Source organism: Ylistrum balloti, unplaced genomic scaffold, assembly GCF_031769215.1.
Source record: "Ylistrum balloti isolate Yb309-2 unplaced genomic scaffold, AGI_CSIRO_Ybal_v1 Utg371482, whole genome shotgun sequence".
NCBI lineage: Eukaryota > Metazoa > Mollusca > Bivalvia > Pectinida > Pectinidae > Ylistrum > Ylistrum balloti.
The window spans coordinates 820-21,775 of record NW_026782769.1 but is presented as its reverse complement, the minus strand read 5'-3'; the positions used below and the strand labels follow the sequence as shown (position 1 = coordinate 21,775).

General features: G+C 36.9%; 1 protein-coding gene across 1 annotated transcript; it reads right to left on the bottom strand.

Annotated features, from left to right (window-relative positions):
• Positions 1 to 19,063: 19,063 nt before the first annotated feature.
• On the bottom strand, positions 19,064 to 20,359 carry LOC132562678 (uncharacterized; the record flags this gene model as incomplete). The annotated part of the gene is made up of 1 exon (XM_060227432.1): positions 19,064 to 20,359. A coding segment is annotated over one exon (1,296 nt), but the record flags the coding sequence as incomplete, so codon positions are not given.
• Positions 20,360 to 20,956: the final 597 nt, after the last annotated feature.

The following is a 20,956-nucleotide window of genomic DNA, read 5'->3' as shown; positions in this document are numbered from 1 at the left end:
AGGGCTTTTTGTAGACTTTAGTGATCAATGGATTTGATGTACTGTACTCGTCAGGATCAAATCTTTATAGTGATTTCTCTATTAGTGAGTTGATGGGGCATTCCCACAGAAACGGCATTGATGTGGGTTTGTTACTGTCTTATTGTGAATTGTACAGCTGTCCTGGGTCTGTATTCATTCTCATGCTCAGGTATATCTGTGGCTAATTCAGCTTTATTTAAACACATTTAAATCTTGACATATCAATATAGAAGAAAACCTGAATTTTAAAAATGATATCTCATTTGAAATCATTGGAAAACAAGTCAACTCAGATATCAAATTTGTCACCTAAGTTGTTTGAGTCTAAGTACATAATGTGTACCTGTATTTTGAGCATTAATACAGGCCCTGATATTTATATGTAGGTGCCTTCCACTTCCGTTCTGGACCACATGTACATTAGTTTTAATTACCAGAAGTTAAACAAAATAAGTAGATTTGATAACCACGGATCTACTGATGTAATAGATATATTTTAAAGAAGAAATGTTTTGACTTGTAAGTCTTCAAGGTAATTTTTTCAGTAAGATTGTGTATGAGATGAGGTCACTCTTGTAGATGTGATAAAGTTAGTGTCATGCATCCTCTTGTGATTTCTGATTTGGTGAAATTTCAATGTGTATATGACATCTTTTAATATTAAAGCAGAATTTTCACCAGAATTTATTAAGAAAATTTAACATTCAGGAAAGTACTGATGTTTGCATCCTAATGTGGTGAGAAGCTTTGGCAAGAACATGACATATTCAGGATATTTTTTAACAGATTGCAATTTGAACAGAACTTTTAATATAATGTAAAATATACTGCTACATTTCCATTGTTATCAAAGCTTTTAGAATTTTTAGATTTTGGTTGATTCTAAAAACTATGCAGATGTTTTTAAAGTTTGATTAATTCACCGAGATATAGTTTTCTATTCTGACAATATATTGTGGTATGTTTCTTTGATTAATCTGCTTATTTGTTTTAGAATTTGCATGCATTCAGGATGTATTAAATCGTGGAGGTTACTGTCGTTATATTGAAGTCATGTAATACTGAAATTGTGGAGAAGGGTGCTGCTACATACAGTTACTGACTATCAATGAGGTTAACACATGAATTTATTAACCCAAGATAATAATCTGTATTGACTAATGATTGACTACAGCATCAAGTACTAGAAATAGGATTTTTGTTTAGGTTTATTATACTATAGTGCACACTTTTACCAAAAAATGAGATTAAAAAAGGATATGAATAAACAGTCTTTAGAAATTAGTGGCTACCTGACAACCAAGTCTTGTAGAAATACCTGTAATTAGTGGCTACCTACCTGACAACCAAGTCTTGTAGAAATACTTGTAATTAGTGGCTAACTGACAACCAAGTCTTGTAGAAATACCTGTAATTAGTGGCTACCTACCTGACAACCAAGTCTTGTAGAAATACCTGTAATTAGTGGCTACCTACCTGACAACCAAGTCTTGTAGAAATACCTGTAATTAGTGACTACCTACCTGACAACCAATTCTTGTAGAAATACCTGTAATTAGTGGCTACCTACCTGACAACCAAGTCTTGTAGAAATACCTGTAATTAGTGGCTACATAACAACAAAGATTTGTAGAAACACCTGTATGTATTGGTTACCTGGCAACCAAGTCTTGTACAAATACCTATATTTAGTGATTACTTGTCAACATAATTTTATAAAAAAAAAATACCTGTATGTAGTTGTTACCTGGCAATATTTGTGTACTTACATATGTATGCTGCCTTTGATGTGCTTCTTACAGCATTTTGTATGTGTTTTCTGGTTCTTCCAGATTTGTTTAAGCTATCATGACATACATTCCTGGAAGATTTGGTCCGAAAGATTGAGTCAACTTATGAGCATGTGGTTACTATCAGATGTTTGTCTGCATTGATATATCGGGTTCTTTGTCCAGTTACCTGGAACAATGTGTAACTCATTCTCACTTTGAGTTTCTTTGATTTTCGCGCTCAACTTTGTCTTACTTGTCTGGGTCTGGTTAATTTTGTGTCCATGTCAAATTTTCTCAGATCGTTGCTATATTTGCCTGGATCTTTATCAAATTTTCACAGATCCTTGATATATTTGCCTGGATCTTTATCAAATTTTCACAGATCTTTGCTATATTTGCCTGGATCTTTATAAAATTTTCACAGAACTTTGCTGTTTGCCTGGATCGTTATGATCTTTATAAAATTTTCACAGATCTTTGCTATATTTGCCTAGATCTTTATCAAATTTTCACAGATCTTTGCTAGATTTGCCTGGACTTTATCAAATTTTCACAGATCGTTGCTATATTTGCCTGGATCTTTATAAAATTTTCACAGAACTTTGCTGTTTGCCTGGATCTTTATAAAATTTTCACAGATCTTTGCTATATTTGCCTGGATCTTTATCAAATTTTCACAGATCTTTGCCTAGATCTTTATCAAATTTTCACAGATCTTTGCTAGATTTGCCTGGATCTTTGCCTTATTTATTCTGTTCTTTTTTCTAACTTGTCATTTTTTGCAAGGTTTGATTACCAACATATTCATCTCTTGCCATTTACATACCTTTCTGTAAAACTAAATAATCAAGAGAAGTAATGGTTGATCACTGAATGTACAGGGAACTGATGGTTAGATTAACAGATGATCGAGGACTAGTGAAAAGGACAGGAATTACAAGTGGAGGCAAACATTTTATACCCCTACCCTCAAGACAAGATTCTATTAAAGCATAACATTCCCCCACCCCCCTCCCTTCCCTCCAAAGTTGCCTGTTTAGATATCAGTTCATTTGAAGTAGCCAGCCTTGCCCGAATGTTGTGTCGTCTGTGGTGATTACACCAACTTTCATTATGAATTCCATTTATCCTAAGTCAGTTAATGTTGAAGACTGATGTTTTATATTTCTATTTTAACAATGTTATTTTAATTATCTTTGAAGATGTGTACATGTATTTGTCAAAATCTTTGAGAAATGGGTATGTGTTTTTTTTGTTATTGTTAGGTATAAACACACTTTAATATTGATATAATTTTAGCCAGGGCTTATGTAGCGTAACCTTTTAAGTATACACCAACCCTATGTTAATCAGTACTTGTGTGCTGTGATATTCTGATGTAAATTTGATTTATAGATTTTTTTTTAGTAAATTCCATATTTATCCAGCAATAAGCCCAGGATGCCAACACATCTGACTCAGTCAGGGAGTGGGCTTATTAAAAGACCACAGAACATCAACATATCTCACCAAAAGTCAGGGGTAGATTTAAATAAATATTGGTGGGCTTATTACTGGGCACAGGGTTATTGCTGGTTTATGGTAGTATCGGGTTTATGGCCTGTTGTATATTATAAATACAATATATCTTATAAGTATATTTTGATGTATGTAATATGGGTCATCATCACCACATGTATATATATATGAGTACCTCAGTGAAGACATCTTATATATGGGTTACATAGAATATAAATTATCCATCAATGATGTATTCTTTTATAACTTCATTTCTACAAAGTTAAGATTAAAGGAAAGAGAACTTTTCTTTTTGTTTGTTTTCCTGTTAAAAGTTCATATACTGTGAAATCATATATTTTGGTGGGGTGCAATTTTCGTGGGTATTTGTAAGAAAATAAAATGTGATTTCATGAATGAATGTAGCCTAATAGATCTTAATAGTTTTTGAATTTCATGGACACACAAGTTTTTGGATTTGGAGGACATACAAAACACCAAAAATAAATTCCCACAAAAATGAATGATCTTACAATGTTTAACATGCACACTGTCTGCACATGATATTTTGAAATTGATATGTACATCAAATTGCTTTGTGGCATTCAATTTTCATTATCAAATAGTGATGAAAATTGATTATGCAGGGAATGACTCGCCAAGAGGTTGTTGGTTCTGAAACAGACTTCATATTCATCTCCCTGTGTCAATGACTAAAATGACAAAAAACATTGACAAATTTTTGATTAATTATCAAGCCAATACTTACTATTAGATATAGACAATAAGACAACTGGTTTGTGGTATCTACTTTAATAGACTGTAGCACATGGACAACTGAACTTCACCAATTATTCTAACATCAGCAGAACATCTTACACACAAAGCGATGATTCTGGCTATATATACCTCGTCTTAGAGGAACGTAAAAATTGCATATGATGGGAACCAATGGTTATCAGAATTATGATCACATGATTTTATGACAGACAATTTTACTTTAAAACTTCAAAAATGGTTTTTGTAGATGTTTCTCCTACTCAGGGATAAACGTGCAATAAGAATGATTTTCTAAAACTGGAACCACAGATAACTAGAGTTGTCTCCTTTCACGTGCAACATGATTCTGTGAAATCCTCTTCACATTTAAAATTATAAATTAGAAACTTGTGCTGAAAGTGCTTGCAATTAGGGTTCATAGGCAAATAAGCAAATATCCCACAACATGTAGCTTCATAAGTTTTATTTTGTCTTTAGTAGCAGCTGTTCTAATATAAGTTTTCTCTGAGACCCATACACTATAGGATAGGAATACTGCTGTATAATTCTGAAACATGTGACTGATAATTACAATAGAATCACTTGATGAGGTACTGATTACTCTGGAATATAAGTATTACTACGCAAGTTTTTACGTCATTTAACAAGCAAACCAGGAAACCTCCTACTGACAATGAGTCGGAGGTCTCTTTTTTCTGATTTATGAAAAAAGCATGATCAAAACTGCAAAATTGTTGAATTTTACTGTTCAATCTTCATGTGTAATGAAGGTCTGAGATGATTTTTTTAACCCAAATTAATTAAGAAATCAGTTTGTCCTATAAAAATTCTAAAGCTTGCAGAGAGAGAAATTCCTTTGAGGATAACTTTGTTACATTACAAACGTTTAATTCTGTGTTAAAGATAAAACGTACAACATTTGATGTTGTAAATCAATGTCAATTTTACAATGAAGAATGACTAGTAAAAAGAGTTGCCTCCCCTTATGTATATTTTAAGCATCATCAGCTGAATAGCAATAAAGAGTGAATGTTATATATAGTAAACATGATATATACAATTAACATTACAAAGTCAAAGGTCTGACCAATTCTATCGGTGTGACCCCTGTAGTTTTACTACCGATTTGATCAGTAAAAAGATGATTTTCAATTCAACACTCAACAGATTGACACCAAAACTGATTAAATCAGTTACCGTTTCCAGTGTTTTTCCCGATTTTATCGGCACTGTCCAAACTTTCTTCACCAATCTTATTGGTTGTAGTGCTTCTGATTTGATCAGCCACCAATATGTGTAAATTTGTCTCCGATTTGATCGCAGGCAGAAATTTTTGTTAAACATATGAAGTTCTACCAGAGAAAACAATGGTGGAGATAGAACCTAATGAAATAAGGTAACATACAAGAACCTACCATAACCATACTCTGTGTACAACAAGGGTCTCGTAGCAGTTTTCATTCAGAAAGGATTTATAAAACGAGTCAAAAGAATTTTTCATTCTATTGTGCCTCTGTTGAGGTAAAATGAAAAACTGATGACATGTTTCATCCATCTCATATGATATGGAAACAAATGTGAGATTCTGTTTATCACATAACTAAGATACTTTAGCAAAAATCTTTAAAAACAGCACATTAGATTGCATAAAAATCAAACTAAATGATGATCTCATTCTATATATCTCTTTCCTTGATGACATCATGATGTATACCACGTTTGTAAGCCATGATCAAAAGTTACGATATTGCAAAATAAAAACAATCGAAACCTTAGACCAATTACAGCCATGCTGGGTCATATTACACACGCAAAATAACATGAAAATTGTGTTAGTGCTGGATAACTGGGTAGTTCAGTGATGAAATCAACATGTACTTTTTTACCCATCGACCGCATTCAAACATATAATTCTGATCTATGGTACGTGAAGCACATGGTGTGTAAAGATCAGTGCATTGTCTGTACATTGCCTGTACATTGTCTGTACATGTCGGTACATTGTCTGTACATGTCTGTACATATCAGTACATTGTCTGTACATTGTCTGTACATGTCAGTGCATTGTCTGTACATTGTCTGTACATTGTCTGTACATTGTCTGTACATGTCGGTACATTGTCTGTACATGTCAGTGCATTGTCTGTACATGTCAGTGCATTGTCTGTACATGTCAGTACATTGTCTGTACATGTCAGTGCATTGTCTGTACTTGTCAGTGCATGTCAGTACATTGTCTGTTCATATCAGTACATTGTCTGTACATGTCAGTACATTGCCTGTACATTGACTGTACATGTCAGTACATGGTCTGTACATGTCAGTGCATTGTCTGTACATGTCAGTGCATTGTCTGTACGTGTCAGTGCATTGTCTGTACCTGTCAGTGCATTGTCTGTACATGTCAGTGCATTGTCTGTTCATGTCAGTACATTGTCTGTACATGTCGGTACATGTCAGTACATTGTACATGTCAGTGCATTGTCTGTACATATCAGTGCATTGTCTGTACATTGCCTGTACATTGTCTGTACATGTCAGTACATTGTCTGTACATGTCAGTGCATTGTCTGTTCATGCCAGTACATTGTCTGTATATGTCGGTACATGTCTGTACATTGTTTGTACATGTCAGTGCATTGTCTGTACATATCAGTACATTGTCTGTACATGTCAGTGCATTGTCTGTATATTGTCTGTACAAGTCGGTACATTGTCTGTACATGTCAGTATATTGTCAGTACTTGTCAGTGCATTGTCTGTACACTGCCTGTACATTTTCTGTACATGTCGTTACATTGTCTGTACATGTCAGTGCATTGCCTGTACATGTCAGTACATTGTCTGTATATTGTCTGTATATTGTCTGTACATGTCAGTATATTGTCTACATGTCAGTGCATTGTCTGTACATTGTCTGTTCATGTCAGTGCATTGTCAGTACTTGTCAGTGCATTGTCTGTACATTGTCTGTTCATGTCAGTACATTGTCTGTACATGTCAGTGCATTGTCAGTACTTGTCAGTGCATTGTCTGTACATTGTCTGTTCATGTCAGTACATTGTCTGTACATGTCAGTATATTGTCTACATGTCAGTGCATTGTCTGTACATTGTCTGTTCATGTCAGTGCATTGTCTGTACATGTCAGTGCATTGTCTGTACACTGCCTGTACATTTTCTGTACATGTCGGCACATTGTCTGTACATGTCAGTGCATTGTCTGTACTTGTCAGTGCATTGTCTGTACATTGCCTGTACATGTCTGTACATGTCAGTACATTGTCTGTACATGTCAGTATATTGTCTGTACATGTCAGTGCATTGTCTGTTCATGTCAGTACATTGTCTGTACATGTAGGTACATGTCTGTACATTGCCTGTACATGTCAGTACATTGTCCGTCCATGTCAGTGCATTGTCTGTACATTGCCTGTACATTGTCTGTACATGTCAGTATATTGTCTACATGTCAGTGCATTGTCTGTACATTGTCTGTTCATGTCAGTGCATTGTCTGTACATGTCAGTGCATTGTCAGTACTTGTCAGTGCATTGTCTGTACACTGCCTGTACATTTTCTGTACATGTCGGTACATTGTCTGTACATGTCAGTGCATTGTCTGTACCTGTCAGTGCATTGTCTGTACATTGTCTGTACATTGTCTGTACATGTCAGTGCATTGTCTGTTCATGTCTGTTCATGTCAGTACATTGTCTGTACATGTAGGTACATGTCTATACATTGTCTGTACATTGCCTGTACATTGTCTGTACATATCAGTACATTGTCTGTACATGTCAGTATATTGTCTACATGTCAGTGCATTGTCTGTACATTGTCTGTTCATGTCAGTGCATTGTCTCTACCTGTCAGTACATTGTCTGTACATGTCAGTGCATTGCCTGTACATGTCAGTACATTGTCTGTACATGTCAGTGCATTGTCTATACATGTCAGTGCATTGTCTGTACTTGTCAGTGCATTGTCTGTACATTGCCTGTACATGTCAGTGCATTGTCTGTACTTGTCAGTGCATGTCAGTACATTGTCTATTCATATCAGTACATTGTCTGTACATGTCAGTACATTGTCTGTACATGTCAGTGCATTGTCTGTACATTGTCTGTCCATGTCAGTGCATTGTCTGTACATGTCAGTGCATTGTCTGTACTTGTCAGTGCATTGTCTGTACATGTCAGTGCATTGTCTGTACATGTCAGTGCATTGTCTGTACATTGTCTGTACATTGTCTGTACATGTCAGTACATTGTCTGTACATGTCAGTATATTGTCTGTACATGTCAGTGCATTGTCTGTTCATGTCAGTACATTGTCTGTACATGTAGGTACATATCAGTACATTGTCTGTACATGTCAGTATATTGTCTACATGTCAGTGCATTGTCTGTACATTGTCTGTTCATGTCAGTGCATTGTCTCTACCTGTCAGTACATTGTCTGTACATGTCAGTGCATTGCCTGTACATGTCAGTACATTGTCTGTATATTGTCTGCACATGTCAGTATATTGTCTACATGTCAGTGCATTGTCTGTACATTGTCTGTTCATGTCAGTGCATTGTCAGTACTTGTCAGTGCATTGTCTGTACATTGTCTGTTCATGTCAGTACATTGTCTGTACATGTCAGTGCATTGTCAGTACTTGTCAGTGCATTGTCTGTACATTGTCTGTTCATGTCAGTACATTGTCTGTACATGTCAGTATATTGTCTACATGTCAGTGCATTGTCTGTACATTGTCTGTTCATGTCAGTGCATTGTCTGTACATGTCAGTGCATTGTCTGTACACTGCCTGTACATTTTCTGTACATGTCGGTACATTGTCTGTACATGTCAGTGCATTGTCTGTACTTGTCAGTGCATTGTCTGTACATTGCCTGTACATGTCTGTACATGTCAGTACATTGTCTGTACATGTCAGTATATTGTCTGTACATGTCAGTGCATTGTCTGTTCATGTCAGTACATTGTCTGTACATGTAGGTACATATCAGTACATTGTCTGTACATGTCAGTATATTGTCTACATGTCAGTGCATTGTCTGTACATTGTCTGTTCATGTCAGTGCATTGTCTCTACCTGTCAGTACATTGTCTGTACATGTCAGTGCATTGCCTGTACATGTCAGTACATTGTCTGTATATTGTCTGTACATTGTCTGTTCATGTCGGTGCATTGTCAGTACTTGTCAGTGCATTGTCTGTACATTGTCTGTTCATGTCAGTACATTGTCTGTACATGTCAGTGCATTGTCAGTACTTGTCAGTGCATTGTCTGTACATTGTCTGTTCATGTCAGTACATTGTCTGTACATGTCAGTATATTGTCTACATGTCAGTGCATTGTCTGTACATTGTCTGTTCATGTCAGTGCATTGTCTGTACATGTCAGTGCATTGTCTGTACACTGCCTGTACATTTTCTGTACATGTCGGTACATTGTCTGTACATGTCAGTGCATTGTCTGTACTTGTCAGTGCATTGTCTGTACATTGCCTGTACATGTCTGTACATGTCAGTACATTGTCTGTACATGTCAGTATATTGTCTGTACATGTCAGTGCATTGTCTGTTCATGTCAGTACATTGTCTGTACATGTAGGTACATGTCTGTACATTGTCTGTACATTGTCTGTACATATCAGTACATTGTCTGTACATGTCAGTGCATTGTCTGTATATTGTCTGTACATATCAGTACATTGTCTGTACATGTCAGTATATTGTCTACATGTCAGTGCATTGTCTGTACATTGTCTGTACATTGTCTGTTCATGTCAGTGCATTGTCTCTACCTGTCAGTACATTGTCTGTACATGTCAGTACATTTTGTGTACATGTCTGTACATGTCAGTACATTTTGTGTACCGGTCTACGAGTACACAGGTCAGTACATTGTCTGTACATTGTCTTTACATGTCAGTACATGTCAATACATGTCAGTACATTGTCTATACATATCAGTACATTTTTGTACTGGTCTAGGAGTACACAGGTCAGTACATTAGGAGAAACAATTGACACTACAGCCCACTACAATCCCGCCCTCCCCCCTAAATTATTTATTACTATAATTGACCACGGAATCTGTTTGTTTACTATGTTAGCTATGACCTTCCGCACATAATCAAACACAAAAATATATCTGTGATAGGAAATTTAAGGAAGGTAAGAACCTTTGGTGGATGTGAAGCAGCTGTTAAGGGTTTCATATTTTCGTGACATTTTTTATAGAATTTTTCAGTTTGCCTCAATTCATAGTACAACAACATATGTCTAGTCTAGGCAGGGTGGGGTAGGGGTCTTTAATGTACTGATACAGTATATTAACGAGCTGTTCGTCAAACTCCCCTGATATATTACTAACACAAACATTTATTGAAACCAGGGACACCAACTCTGACTTGTGACATCAATGACAGCCAGGCTCTGACATATTCTGATTAAAATTTTAACAAAGTTAACACTGATTGGTAGGCATGTCTATCATGCATTAAAGTTAGGATAGAATCGATGTTACAAACATTGAGACATTTTAAGCCCTATGGTTGTCAGAGATCTACAAGCATTTTGGTATAAATTCCTAAAAAAAATGTACCCACATTGATATTCAGAGCAAATACTGCTCTTTTTCAAGTCTTTCAACACTGATCTCACCCAGCAGCAAGGAAACAAGACAATATTTCAAACTTTGCAGAATTTTCTTCAGTGTTAATAAATTACACAAACTATACAAAAATCTATCATAAATTACACTGCCTATACCACTTCAATAACATGAAACTATCATATATTAAAATTTCTACATCTCATGTATCAACAATTATTAATATAAACACTAAACAGAGCACCTAGAAGTCAAGTCAAATCTCATCATCTGTAAATAATGCATCTTTAAAATAACAACAAAATAAAACATCAATACATGATGTACCCTGTCTGAGAAACGTGACAATTTTATACAAGACTTCAATTTAAAAAAGGAAAAAAAGAGTTGAATGAAAGAAAAAGAAAAATCCATAATTGTTTCTATAAAATCAAACAAATCATACTTAGAAAAAAAAATTTGACGGGATCAAACTCCATGAAGTTCTGTGAACCGTGAATGTAAGATTTAATCTTAAGTCACCTCAAAGTGTCACTCCCCAAATAATGACTTCAATAAGTCAATTTCTCAGTTAAGTGAAATCTTAGAACATTGAGAAGTAACTCAAAATCACAATAAAAGAACATATGACAAGGACATGTCATAACATTATGTGATATATATATTTACATCAAGTTTATTCTCCCAGGGAGATCACAAAAGCTTTATCAACATAAAGACAAACAATTAATCCAAGCACTTTTTTAAACTGATATTGTGTCAAGACAGCTAGGATTGTGTCTGAGGGTGAGGAATGGTGCCTGGGGGTGGGGATAGTGTTTGAGGGATGAGCATTGTCTGAGGGTGAGAAATGGTGTCTGGGGGTTTGGATGGTGTCTGGGGATAGGGATGGTGTCTGGGGGTGGGGATGGTGTCTGGGGGTGAGGAATGGTGTCTGGGGATTGGGATTTGTGTCTAAGGTTGGGATCATGTCTGCGGAGAAGGTGAGGAGTAGGGGATTGTGAAAAATTGTGTCAGGGGTCGAGGATCATCTTTGAAAAGTGGGGAATTAAGTCTAGGGTTGGATGGTGGGGATTTGTGTCCAAGGGGTGGGACATTGTGTCTGAGGGTAGGGAGTTGTGTCTGAGGATTGGGAATTGTGTCTGAGGATTGGGATTGTGTCTATGGGTGGGAAATTGTGTCTAAGGGTGGGAAATTGTGTCTGGAGGTTGGGATTTGTGTCTGGGATTGGAGTATTGTGTCTGGGGATGGGGATCTTGTCAGTGAGGGTTGGTTAATCCTGTCTGACATGTTGTGTCTGAGGATTGGGGATTGGGTCTTAAGGGTTGGTGTTGTGTCTAAGCTATGGGATTGTCTCTGAAGGGTGGGACATTGTGTCAGAGGGGCAAGGAATGTATGGGTAGTGGTTGTGAGTTATCAGGGGTAGGCTGCTGGTAAGGGAGGTAAGTGTTATATTGTGGAAGGGATTAGTTGAAGTTTTAAGCCTGAAGAGTGTATGACAGTTTGTAAGAGCTGGGCATACATGTACATGTGTACTGATCCTAGGATTCATAAAGGGGAATAGATAACACTGAAGTCATAAAAACACAAACATTAACACCTAAAGTTGTACCTTGTACCACCTATATCTCCCATATAAAATAAGCTATTCCACACATGGAATGATTCATTATCTATTGCAAGGGGAAGCAGGGATATATCAGCATAAGTAAAAATATATAAATATTTATGGACATGAGGCTCTGGATGAAAAAATCTGAAGTGCTTTAATGCTATTTTGAATATGACATCACAGATCGTGCAATAAAATCGTAAAACAGTTTTAAAGGGCAATCACTTGCCTCAATATTCATAGGCATGCTTAAAAACAAGGACAAAATGTACAGGAACGAATAAGACTACATAAAAAGTTTTTTAAACGTGGAAACCGTTGATATGAACCTTGACCTTACTAAAGGTAGCTAACAAGGAACTATGTTGGTTTTTCTTTTTTTTGTGAGAGCCAAAAGGAGGTTATGGAGGGAAAATATTCACATAAATATAGCTGCAAGGAGAAAACACATTTTACTTAAAAAAAAAAGTCTCCAATGAAAATGTATATTAATATAGGATTTATCATCATAGAGGCGACATCTTCACTGTCACATTATGTAAAATATATGTCTCAGTCTGTAGCTGAAATAAGATAACAGTAACACAAACATTTACAATGTTAATCAAACAGATACATTTATTTCATCTTTATATCATTTTGCCATTTTAAGTCAAGGTTCATATGACAACATTTTGGAAATAATGATTGCGGGCAAGAGGGAAGGGAGATCATGATACAGGGAGAGAGGGAAGGGAGATAAGATTGAGAGAGGGAAGGGAGATAAGATGGAGAGAGGGATGGGAGATCATGATATAGGGAGAGAGGGAAGGGAGATAAGATGGTCAGAGGGAAGGGAGATAAGATTGAGAGAGGGAAGGGAGATAAGATTGAGAGAGGGGATATCATGATATAGGGAGAGAGGGAAGGGAGATAAGATGGAGAGAGGGGAGGGATATAAGATTGAGAGAGGGAAGGGAGATAAGATTGAGAGAGGGGAGATCATGATATAGGGAGAGAGGGAAGGGAGATAAGATGGAGAAAGGGAAGGGAGATAAGATTGAGAGAGGGAAGGGAGATAAGATGGAGAGAGGGAAGGGAGAAAAGATTGAGAGAGGGAAGGGAGATAAGATGGAGAGAGGGAAGGGAGATAAGATGGAGAGAGGGAAGGGAGATAAGATGGAGAGAGGGAAGGGAGATAAGATGGAGAGAGGGAAGGGAGATAAGATTGAGAGAGGAGAGATCATGATATAGGGAGAGAGGGAAGGGAGATAAGATTGAGAAAGGGAAGGGAGATAAGATTGAGAGAGGGAAGGGAGATAAGATGGAGAGAGGAGAGATCATGATATAGGGAGAGAGGGAAGGGAGATAAGATGGAGAGAGGGATGGGAGATCATGATATAGGGAGAGAGGGAAGGGAGATAAGATGGAGAGAGGGAAGGGATATAAGATTGAGAGAGGGAAGGGAGATAAGATTGAGAGAGGAGAGATCATGATATAGGGAGAGAGGGAAGGGAGATAAGATGGAGAAAGGGAAGGGAGATAAGATTGAGAGAGGGAAGGGAGATAAGATGGAGAGAGGAGAGATCATGATATAGGGAGAGAGGGAAGGGAGATAAGATGGAGAAAGGGAAGGGAGATAAGATTGAGAGAGGAAAGGGAGATAAGATGGAGAGAGGAGAGATCATGATATAGGGAGAGAGGGAAGGGAGATAAGATTGAGAGAGGGAAGGGAGATAAGATTGAGAGAGGAGAGATCATGATATAGGGAGAGAGGGAAGGGAGATAAGATTGAGAAAGGGAAGGGAGATAAGATTGAGAGAGGGAAGGGAGATAAGATGAGAGAGGAGAGATCATGATATAGGGAGAGAGGGAAGGGAGATAAGAGGAGAGAGGGAGGGCAGATCATGATCATCTGGGAGAGAGGGAAGGGAGATAAGATGGAGAGAGGGAAGGGATATAAGATTGAGAGAGGGAAGGGAGATAAGATTGAGAGAGGAGAGATCATGATATAGGGAGAGAGGGAAGGGAGATAAGATGGAGAAAGGGAAGGGAGATAAGATTGAGAGAGGGAAGGGAGATAAGATGGAGAGAGGAGAGATCATGATATAGGGAGAGAGGGAAGGGAGATAAGATGGAGAAAGAGAAGGGAGATAAGATTGAGAGAGGAAAGGGAGATAAGATGGAGAGAGGAGAGATCATGATAAAGGGAGAGAGGGAAGGGAGATAAGATTGAGAGAGGGAAGGGAGATAAGATTGAGAGAGGAGAGATCATGATATAGGGAGAGAGGGAAGGGAGATAAGATGGAGAGAGGGATGGGAGATCATGATATAGGGAGAGAGGGAAGGGAGATAAGATGGAGAGAGGTAAGGGATATAAGATTGAGAGAGGGAAGGGAGATAAGATGGAGAGAGGAGAGATCATGATATAGGGAGAGAGGGAAGGGAGCTAAGTTGGAGAAAGGGAAGGGAGATAAGAGATCATGATATAGGGAGAGAGGGAAGGGAGATAAGATTGAGAGAGGGAAGGGAGATAAGAATGAGAGAGGGAAGGGAGATAAGATGGAGAGAGGGGAGATCATGATATAGGGAGAGAGGGAAGGGAGATCATGATATAGGGAGAGAGGGAAGGGAGATAAGATTGAGAGAGGGAAGGGAGATAAGATGGAGAGTGGGAAGGGAGATCAGATGATACAGGGAGAGAGGGAAGGGAGATAAGATTGAGAGAGGGAAGGGAGATAAGATGGAGAGAGGGAAGGGAGATAAGATTTAGAGAGGGAAGGTAGATAAGATTGAGAGAGGGAAGGGAGATAAGATGGAGAGAGGGAAGGGAAATCATGATACAGGGAGAGAGGGAAGGGAGATAAGATTGAGAGAGGGAAGGGAGATAAGATGGAGAGAGGGAAGGGAGATAAGATTTATGAGAGGGAAGGGAGATCATGATATAGGGAGAGAGGGAAGGGAGATAAGATGGTCAGAGAGAAGGGAGATAAGATGGAGAGAGGGAAGGGAGATAAGATGGAGAGAGGGAAGGGAAATCATGATACAGGGAGAGAGGGAAGGGAGATCATGATATAGGGAGAGAGGGAAGGGAGATAAGATTGAGAGAGGGAAGGGAGATAAGATGGAGAGAGGGAAGGGAGATAAGATGGAAAGAGGGAAGGGAGATAAGATGGAGAGAGGGAAAGGAGATCAGATGGAGAGAGGGGAGGGAGATCATGAGATTTGAAGAGAGGGAAGGAAGATAATGATAGAGAGAGGGAAGGGAGATAATGATGGAAAGAGGGGAGGGAGATCATGAGATTTGAGGAAAGGGAAGGAAGATAATGATGGAGGAAAAGAGGGGAGGAAGATATTGGAAGAGAGGAAAGGGAGATAATGATGGAGGAAAAGAGGGGAGGAAGATATTGGAGGAGAGGAAAGGGAGATAATGACTTAGGAAGAGAGGAAAGGAAGGTTATGATCAATTACAAAAACAAAGTGCCAACTACAATAAATAATATGCAGGCTCTGACACATTAAAGTTATAAATGAACCATTGAATGATATTTGTGTTGTATGGAGCCAGGAACAAGTGCCAAACTACTAGTATTTAAATCAATAAGAGTTTCTTGTGTCCCTCACTGAAAAAAGTAGGTGAAATGATTTCCATTTGCAAATAATGCCCTGTTTCATTAATTATCAGAAAAGTTAATGTTTTGGTATAAATATTTGTTGAAAAATCCAAAACAATTCTAAAAAATTTAAAAGTGACATTTTCAATCAAACTCCAAAGGGAAGCAACTCTGCACAATTTACATATCAGAATTTGATATAATCTGTCATGTTAATTTCTGCTTATCATTGGTTGTCAAGTAAAAAAAAAATCAAATTTTACCTAACTTCTGACAATAAGGAGACCATCATATAATACTTACAGCAAGAAAAAATTATTTTTCTTTGTAAATCATTTTTTAAAAATCAATATAATATGAAGTAAATGATAAGTTCTTTTAGATAAATTTCCTTTCATTGTCACAAAAACAATGCGGAAAAAAACCCACAAAAACTAAATTGAAAACAAAATGCATATACTTATATTTTCAATATTGAAAACTGATTTGAAGTGTAATTTTGTAGACACAACAACAAAGTCACACAGTATATTTATTATTCAACTAACAGGTAATGATTGACTTAAATGTTTACAATGTGAAACATGACCTGTCATCATTCCTCATTTTTTTCTGCACACAAAATTTCTGAGGTGAAACATCAAATTTTTTGTTTTAAATATATAACATAACAGGTACGAAGGCAATTTATCAACAGTTATAAACAACATCATCAACAAAACAACAAATTAACACTGTACAGTAAATTTTGTGACATCTATTTATCACAACAACCTCAACCATAATGCTAGCCCAGCTTTTCAATTCACTTCTGAAAATGAAAATTTATGATCCAATCTAAAATTACATTATGAATTCAAATTTTATTCACTAACAGTAAAAAAAAAAAGAATTGTTCGACTCATGTAGACAGGATATGAGTTTCTCATGTCTAACTTATATTTAGAACTTTTGAGAAGTTTAATAAAATTTGACAAAAATCTAAAATTCAAATTATGTGATTTCATGCATCTGCTATTTGAGAAAGTGGATTCTGGTCACTTGTGACGAGAAGAAAACCTAACAATTTAGACCCCACACTACCTTTACCTTCTATAAAAGATATTCTGTAAAATCTTGAGATTTTTTCAAGTTTTACCAATTCTCACGATGTTATACTTACCATAACTTCAGTATGCAAATACAGTACAGGCACCCATCTTTGTAACTCAAAAAACAAAATATTCAAATATTCCATCCTACCTACTCTCATGTGAGCTTAACTTTACAGGAGACATAGAGTGATCTCCCTTTCTCAAAAGCCTTAATGGGTAGTCAGACTGAGAAGATATGGGGAGGATAGTATGGGACTCCATAAAGTTATGGTAAGTATTTTATCATAAAAATCTGTTTTGAATAAATCTCAATTTCATTTCAGTAATAATTACCATACCTTCAGAAAGCATAATTGGAGGGCAGTCCTGGACAAACAGCACAACTCCAGGCAGAAAGAAAGTGGTTCTGGTACCCTAACCCCTCCTCCCAAAAAATTATTACTGAAATAAAAATTTATATTTTGTGGGGCTCAATTTTCGTGGTTTTTTTTATTTTTCATTTTTTTTTTAAATTTCTATTTCTAAGAAACTAAATATAGTTTAATAAATTTGTTTATTTTATCAGTTTGTGGACAAAGGAATTTGTGAATTTCGAGTACCCACAAAATCAATCATTAGTTCCCCACAAAATTCATAATTTTACAGCATATCAAAGTAGGAAATTTGTTTGTGACTTAATGATGACTAGTGCGACATCTTCTCCAGGTGGTATGACTTCTTAATCAAGTTTTAAATTAGGAACGTTTTATTTCATGAAAAACTGATGAATATCAACTTCGATTTGAAAAACGGAATTTTTTTTATCCAGTTAATTTTTTCCAGTTTTTAAAAATTAAATCTCACTTTTTTTAAGCTTGGATGATATAATATCTGTAGTGTTAACAGAAGAAGGAAAGCTAGCAGAGAAACCCCATTGTTACCAGGGAGATCTGAAATCTATCACATGTTATCAGGACAGTGAATACTCCTTATTGTGTTGGTGACATCCAATACCCTAATTGTTCACTTTGCAAAATTCTGACTTTCAGGTAAAAAAAAAGTCACCAACAATACCAGTGAATCATTAATCAAGCTGATTTCTTCTACAAATATAAGTTGTCATCATCTTGTCATTTGGTACATAATTTTGTGTCTGCTTTGATGCGAATTCATTTGATCATTCTAAAAAAAATCTTTTGAAGTTTTGAAATTCAAACATCTAAAGAAAAAAGAAATATTTGATACATTTTTTTTTCTTTTTAACTCATTGGATCTGATCACAAACTTCCTTAAACTCTATATGAATTCAGTACTAAAATAATTGTATCTAGCTTCTGTTTGCAAATAATTCCTTTGTAAAAATACTGTACATATAGAATTACTGTTTCTAATAGGTGAAGTCAACCATCTCATAGTGAAGTGTCATTCTTCAGGGATATTTCTTTAAAAAAAACATAGAAACACTACATTCCTGTGAACAAAATTTGTGTCTAAGAAGAAAAAAAACAAAAAAGTCTATCAGACATGAATGACTCTGCTCCCGAAGCATTTGCACAAGTTGTCAAATGTAACCTTTGACCCTTTAAAATTAACTCACGACCACCTTAGTTAAGGTGTAAATTTGATATCATGATGCTATGGGGCAAATATGACCCAAAATGTTTTATTAGATCTCAAGATGCGACATTGATTTTGAATGGGACGTGATTTGATGGGGCGAACATGGGTAACACTATATGCCCACTCAATCCCATCAAATGGCGGGGCATCAAAACACAAACACTTAAAGTTAAATGCTACCTTGTACATCATACATGTAATTCTAAAATATGAAAGAGTTACCTCCCTTCAATCCTACTAATTTGTAGGGAGAACAATATAGAAATTAGCCTGGTATATAACCATTTCATGGCCCAGCCTGATAATATTTTGTTTGTCCAAAACTTTGTAGTATTTGCACCAGAAAAGCTATTCCAACTTTACAAACCATTTTAAATGGTTGAAGATCAGTCTCTATCTGTGCTATGTCCTGTTATTTTACACCAATAAACAATTTAATGGTCTAGCTTTCAATCTGTTTCACTTCAGTTCATTGGTTCATCAAAATTGTCCAATGAAAATTGAGAAGCTTGTAGATTGGGCGACTGACTCCCTGACCGATCTGACTGGGCTTCTTCAGAGCGGTCCATACCCATACAAAGGGTTGATGACTTTAGAGGCACGGGCCAGCCACTAGAGTAGACTCCCTTGAGGGCAGGGTCTCGTCGAGAGATTAAGTAAGGACTAGAGCTATGTATATGTCTTTGAAGCTGATCTGACTTCTGCTGGCGTGAAAATGCTGCCACATCAAAATTGTTCCTTGACAGGGGAAGAATATGGTCATGTGATGATTTCATCATCGTATTCATATGTAACGGGGGTCGTACCATAGCTGCTCCACTGGCAAGAGATTTCGATAGCGTAAATACATTCATATCAATTCCTCTGGCTGTCTGTTGATGTATCCTGTCGTAACGTACTGAACGATCATTGTGATTGTCCTCATCAATATTCCTAGCATCCCATTGGTTGAAATTGGAAATCCTGTCTTCTGACTGATTGTTACAAGGTTTGCTTTGTAACTGACTGAATGGGGAGCTCCTGTTCTCTGGTTGGCTAACCTCTGAAACCTTGCCTGCAGATTGGCTATGATTTAAGATTTTACCTTCCAGCTGACCGTTTGATGACATTTTATCTGACTGGCCAAAGTTAGGCATTTTGTCCAACTCACTGAACTTTTGAATCTTGTCTGAATGATTCAAGTTAGCCATTTTGTCCGAGTGGCTAAAGTTAGGCATTTTGTCTGACTGGCTAAAGTTAGGCATTTTGTCTGACTGACTAAAGTTAGGCATTTTGTCTGACTGGCTAAAGTTAGGCATTTTGTCTGACTGGCTATAATTCGGCAATTTGTCTGAATGATTAAAGGTAGGCATCTTCATATCCGTCCGGTCAAAGTTAGGCATATTAAGCCTAGAGAGTGGAATGTTTTTATGAATGCCATTTTGAGATTCACCCAGACAACTATGTGTTGATGAATCTTGGGAAGTCTCTCTGTGGAATCTATCCTCGTACCGGACTAGGTCTTCCTTCTGCTCAGCTGAGTTCTCCTCCTCTGGGGTTAGTGGTGTGGAAATAGGAACCATAGTAGGGGGCATGTACAAGTGTTGTGGCCGTGATGCCTTCCTCTTCCTTGGCTTTACCTGTCCTGACAGGTTCACCTGTGAGGGAGATGTGGGGCTGCTTTGGGGAAGGGGAGATGAAGATTCAGTCGGCCCTGGGGGATCATGTTGCTGCTGAAGCTGCTGCTGGGTCAGGTCAAGAGGCTTGGAATGCAGGTGTGTCTGTCAACAAGGAAGAAATGACAACATTAACAGGTGTGTCTGTAAACGAAGAAGAAATGTCAACACTTAGTTACAATGTGTTTGTCAACAAAGAAGCAACGACAACATTAACAGGTGTGTCTGTAAATGAAGAGGCAATGTCAACACTTAGTTAACATTGTGTCTGTAAACAAGGAAGAAATGTCAACACTTAGTTAACATTGTGTCTGTCAACAAACAAGAAATGTGAACATATAGTTAACATTGTGTCTGTCAACAAGGAAGAAATGTCAACACTTAGTTAACATTGTGTTTGTCAACAAAGAAGAAATGTCAACATTTAGTTAACATTGTGTTTGTCAACAAAGAAGAAATGTCAACACTTAGTTAACAATGTGTCTGTAAACAAAGAAATGTCAACATTTAGTTAACATTGTGTCTATAAACAAGGAAGAAATGTCAACATTTAGTGATCATTGTGTCTGTTAACAAGGAAGAAATGTCAACACATAGTTAACATTATGTCTGTAAACGAAGAAGAAATGTCAACATTTAGTGAACAGTGTGTCTGTTAACAAGGAAGAAATGTCAACACTTAGTAACTGGTTTGTCAACAAT